The sequence below is a fragment of the Apodemus sylvaticus genome, chromosome 16 (genome assembly GCF_947179515.1).
Source record: "Apodemus sylvaticus chromosome 16, mApoSyl1.1, whole genome shotgun sequence".
Lineage (NCBI taxonomy): Eukaryota > Metazoa > Chordata > Mammalia > Rodentia > Muridae > Apodemus > Apodemus sylvaticus.
Genome location: NC_067487.1, coordinates 4,391,928 through 4,397,309, shown reverse-complemented (window position 1 = coordinate 4,397,309; position 5,382 = coordinate 4,391,928). Strand labels below are relative to the sequence as shown.

Genomic DNA, 5,382 nt, shown 5'->3' with positions numbered 1-5,382 from the left:
ACCTGGAGTGAAGGGGGAGGGGCCGTTTCCAGGGATAGTGAGCTGCCCAGAATGGCACAGTCAACCGGTGATAGACGGGGAAGCCCTGCAGTAGCTGGCTTCACCGATCCTGAAAGTGCAGGACTCTGGGGAGGGTCTGGGAGACATGCACACACATCTTGAGATTATGTAGCCATCAGAATGCGGGCTCTCCTGTGGTGGCAGTTGGTTCTAAAACTCTGCTTGGCGCAGAGTAGGAACTGCTGAGAGGCATTGCTAAGATTCTTCTAAACCTAGGTGGTGAAGAAGTGTGCAGAGGCATGCTGTCCCAGTCTCAGCGCGAGGGGCCTACAGGGTCTGCAGGGCCCACATCCTTCCACCCTGGGCGCAATGCAGCGAGGGCAGCGGGGCGGCTGCAGCCAGCGCCCGGCTAATTTAACTCTTGATTACATCTTCACTGAAGACTCACTCGTGTGTCCCTTCATAGGTCTCATTTGTAATTGAGACTAATGATTACAGTGGGGTGTGAAGGAGCAGCTGCTCGTTAATTAATTTCTAATTAAAAGTGCCTTCCGTCCTCCGTGACTAAGGAGAAACACCGTTCGTCGGGGAGATATTGACTCCTTGGATGGAGTTCATTTGTTAAACCTAGATGGCCCTCCGCCCTGGTAGCACAGACATGGACGGTTCCTGCCCCGCCCCCGGCCGGCATCCCAGTGACCTGTAGGTCTGTGGCCAGGCCAAGCTGCAGCGTGGGCTGACATCAGCGCTTCTATCGCTTAAAGCCGCGCACATCTGACTTGACAGACTCGAGGGTTTTTTTTTTAATTATTATTTTGTTTTCTTTTTGTTGTTGTTGTTTTATTTTGCAAAATATGCATTCTGTCATCGCGGTGAGGCCATTTGGTCCCAGGGCCCTGTGAAATGTTTAGACTTGGAAGCTAAAAGAATCGCTGAGACCGAGGCCACTCACTTACTTACCTGGTTAGGAAAGTTTGAGCAGCATATGGGTGAACTAACCACCTCTCGCTTCGCACTCCCAGAGCCTAGGATCCTACAGCTCCAGAGCAGTACCCACGCAGCGCACAGGACCCCAACGGCTCCTCCGACCTTCCTAGGCTGCGCCCGCCATGTCCTACCCGCAGTTTGGATACCCCTATTCCTCTGCTCCTCAGGTAAAGGTCTGACAACGGGATGGGAGAGGGAAGAGCCACCACGGGATATTTCCCACATAAGCCCTTGGACTGGCCAAGCATGGCTTGTGGGGATGGAGGATTAAGGGAGCTAGTAAAATCCTGTTGGTGGATCTGAATTCCCTCTTGTTTAATCCTTCAAACTGGGTTCTGGGGGACCCTAGGAAGCACGTGGGCGAGACATACTTGGTGAGAAGGCACACAGGACCTTGGAATCCCCGTGGAGGATTTAAAAACCTGGCTGGTCCCCCACGTGGCCAAAGGCCAAAGAAAGCGAGGCCTAAAGTGGCTGATCTGACATAGACAGCAGGAGGCCCTTAGGGACATGTGAGGTCCTTGAGGGTCCAGCGCCCTAGTGTCTGTCCTGGTGCTCATGCTTCTTTGTGATTCCTCCCACCACAGTTCCTGATGACCACCAACTCCCTGAGCACGTGCTGCGAGTCAGGCGGTCGCACACTAGCTGACTCCGGGCCTGCAGCCTCCGCACAGGCACCCGTCTACTGCCCTGTCTACGAGAGCCGGCTGCTGGCCACTGCACGCCACGAACTCAATTCTGCCGCTGCGCTCGGCGTCTATGGGAGCCCCTATGGCAGCTCGCAGAGCTACGGCAACTACGTGACCTATGGCTCTGAGGCATCTGCTTTCTACTCGTTGGTAAGGGGGACAAATGCCCTCCCACCACCCCACGCCCTGCCCTGCCCCTTAGGTTTTCCAAGTGTACTTCCGCCCCTGGCAAGAGTGCCCTGTATACCCTACTGGTTTCGGTGAGAGGAAAAAAGAACGTCAGCTGTGCCTCCTGATCTGAACCCTGCCTTGGTTCAAACTCAGCGTGGCCGACTTGAGAGCCCCATGCCTAAAACGTTGCTGCTGTTTTAGTTTGTCATTGAATTCTGATCAGATTCCCGGCTTCCCAGAGGGGGTAACTCGCAATTTCAGACTCCTTTGCCTTCTCACCATAGTACAAATTCCTCTCTCTCTCTCTCTCTCTCTCTCTCTCTCTCTCTCTCTCTCCCTCGCTCTCCTCTCTCTTCCTCCCTCTCTTCCTTCCTCCTTCCCGCTCCGTCCCCCGCCCTACCTCCCCACCCCATCCCCCCACCCCACCCCCGAGCGTACTCTAGCTCCTCCCAGCTCCGCCCCTTCCCTCCCTCCCTCTCAAAGCCCCTCTTCTCTACCGGGTTCATTATTTCTAGGCTGCCTCTCTAGAATTTTTACAAGTCTGCCCTCTTTCTTTCCTTTCCAAGCTCCTTTGAGATCTACCTCCTCCTCTCTTTTCTTTCCTCCACCCATCTCACTTTACCTTACCTCCACCCCCTGGTCTTTCCCTGCCTTAAGCCTGATCCACCCTGTTCACTTCTGGGATACTAAGTGTTGAGTGAGTCCTGGACATGGGTTACAGTTTGTGGGCGAAATTTGAGGAGATTCCTAGGAACGAAGCTAAACTAGGGGGCCTCTTAGGATAGGGTTTCTAGCTGGGTCTCCAAAAGTTGTGGTGGCTTTTACAGAACAGCTTCGAGTCCAAGGATGGCACAGGATCTTCACACGCCGGCCTACCACCCACTGCAGCTGCAGCCTACTACCCATATGAGCCAGCTCTGGGCCAGTACCCATACGACAGGTGAGGGATGAGACCTCCCTCCCCTAGACTGCCACCCGTCCAGTCACCAGTCACTCCATCCCTCATCACTACCCCCAGATCTCCTTCTGTGGGGGTGGGGCGTGGAAAGACCAGAAGAGGGGGCAAGTCCCTCAAGCAGGTGATCCATCCTGCCTTACACATCTCCCATGCTGTTGTGAATGTGGAAATTCTCTCATTGCTGTGGCTTTCAAGCAAATTGATTCTAGAAAGTTCAGTCCATTAGGCTGCTTTCTTGAAGCCCCCCCCCCAGGACACCTTCCTGCACCCCAACAAGCTCAGCTCTGTTGGGTATCTGAGCCAGGTCCCCCAGCCCTACCTTGGAAAGTCCTTTGGCCCTCATCACCCATGCTGGGAACAGCTCAACTCACCACCCCATCTTCCTATGGGACCATTACCTGTTCAACTAAAAACGCCTGAACCTTGCTCCCCAGTTACTCTGGGCACAGGTTCACGGGGTGCTGGTTCATAGATCTGTGATGCCTTTTAATGTTTTTCGGATCAAAGTGGTAAGAGGGAAAACCATAAAGGATCAAAGAAATGTCTCTGCAGAGTGACGGAGATCATGGCCCTGTCATTTTAATAATGACATCATCTTCGTTCTTGGCACACAAAAGGCCAGGCAGTGCCCTTAATCACAACCCACCCCAGGGAGGCACAGTCTGTTCCTATGCCCGCCCCCCAGCCCCACCAGCTCGCATGATCTCCCCGGCCTCGACTGGCACCCCATTGCAGAGCCTCTCTCCAGGTACGGGACCGTGGACAGCGGCACGCGGCGCAAGAATGCCACCCGGGAGACCACCAGCACGCTGAAGGCCTGGCTGCAAGAGCACCGGAAGAACCCGTACCCCACCAAAGGAGAGAAGATCATGCTGGCCATCATCACCAAGATGACACTCACGCAGGTCTCAACCTGGTTCGCCAACGCGCGCCGGCGCCTCAAGAAGGAGAACAAGATGACCTGGCCACCTAGAAATAAATGTGCAGATGAGAAACGCCCCTATGGGGAGGGTGAAGAGGAGGAGGCTGGAGAGGAAGAGTCACGTGAGGAGTCTCTCAAGAGTGCCAAGAGTGAAGGTGGGTTGAAGATTCTGCAATGTATGGGGTATCTCTGGAAGCCTTTGGGTGGCAAATGAAAAGCCTTAGAGACTGGGCAGCAGATTGGTAAACTGATTTCCAGTCAGATCTTGTGCCTGGGGAGAGGAGATTGAGGTGGTACCATGTAGACAGGAATAAAGACCTCCAAAGCCAAGTTTAAAAGCATTGCAAACACCATTAATCTGAATGCAGATCTGCCAGAATGGTGTTCCTAGTTCAAGACTTGGGACCCTCTGGAGATGGGAGAAGGAAAACAGAAAGGTCTGGGCTAATAACTAGTTGGGAATAAGGATCCATTAACTCTGGTCTTAGAATAAAAGAAAGCTACTTATGCCATCCTGTCTCCCTCCACTGGCTGCATGCTCTTGCCTGACAGGTCCTGCCGGCAAAGATGACAAGGAGCTAGAACTCAGTGACTTGGAAGATTTCGACCCTCTAGATGCTGAGACCTCAGAATGTGAGCTGAAGACACCTTTCCAGCCCCTGGATAGTGGACCAGAGAGGATTCCTGCTTCATCCGACGGTCCTGGCACAGGCAAGGAGGCCTCCGCCACACTCCGGATGCCCCTGGGCACCGCTGGTGGAGCTGTTATGGATGGGGATCTGGAGAGGGCACGGAACTGCCTCCGGAACACAGTGGTCGCTCCCGACTCAGGCACCGAGGGCGGCCCACCGGCCTGCGAAGCCAAACTGACCTTTGCTCCGGCGGGAGCGCCGCCGAACCTGGAGACCAAGCCCCGCATCTGGTCCTTGGCTCACACAGCCACCGCTGCTGCAGCCACAGCTCTGAGCCAGACTGAGTTTCCCTCTTGCATGCTGAAACGCCAAGGTCCAGCGGGTGCATCCGTGGCGACGCCTGCGTCCTCTCCTGCAGTCACGGCCCCTTCTGGGGGTCTAGATAGGCACCAGGACTCCCCAGTAACTAGCCTCAGAAACTGGGTGGATGGGGTATTTCACGATCCCATCCTTAGACACAGCACTTTGAACCAGGCCTGGGCCACCGCTAAGGGCGCTCTACTGGATCCCGGCCCTCTAGGACGCAATCTGGGGGCGGGTACCAACGTACTGACGACGCCCCTGGCTTGCTCCTTCCCGCCCACGGTGCCCCAAGACATCCCACCTGCAGGGGCCTCCCGGGAGCTGCTGGCTACGCCCAAGGCCAGTGGCAAACCCTTCTGCACTTAACACCCAACTGCACAGTGGAGAAGGGAACTTGGCGCTCAGACTGCAGGCACTGACTCTGGACTGTTTTTAATGGGTTTCCAAAAGAAGGGAGTATTTCCAAATCAAGGGTGCCAACCCACTTAAGACAGAGGATCTGAACTCAACCTCCAGAGCTATGGAGGAACCCCTCGCGTTCTATCACCAGGTTTCACCTGATCTTGCGTCCACCTGAGCCATCCCTGAACTCCAGGAAGATGAGAAGACGGGAGAGCACAGCCGAGGGGAGGCCCCTGAAGCATAAAGTTTACGTCCAAA

General features: G+C 54.9%; 1 protein-coding gene across 1 annotated transcript; it reads left to right on the top strand.

Annotated features, from left to right (window-relative positions):
* Positions 1-1,109: 1,109 nt before the first annotated feature.
* On the top strand, positions 1,110-5,088 carry Irx4 (iroquois homeobox 4). The gene is made up of 5 exons (XM_052160031.1): positions 1,110-1,154; positions 1,575-1,826; positions 2,675-2,787; positions 3,554-3,882; positions 4,280-5,088. Exons 1-5 carry the CDS (start codon positions 1,110-1,112, stop codon positions 5,086-5,088), a joined length of 1,548 nt encoding a protein of 515 aa, XP_052015991.1.
* The last annotated feature ends 294 nt before the right edge of the window (positions 5,089-5,382 follow it).

Bases quoted from the DNA above. Each gene is read 5' to 3' on its own strand.
- Irx4 (XM_052160031.1), top strand. From the start codon at position 1,110: ATGTCCTACCCGCAGTTTGGATACCCCTATTCCTCTGCTCCTCAG. The intron at 1,155-1,574 runs GTAAAGGTCTGA...CTCCCACCACAG, and splicing joins CCTATTCCTCTGCTCCTCAG to TTCCTGATGACCACCAACTC. The intron at 2,788-3,553 runs GTGAGGGATGAG...GCCTCTCTCCAG, and splicing joins GGCCAGTACCCATACGACAG to GTACGGGACCGTGGACAGCG.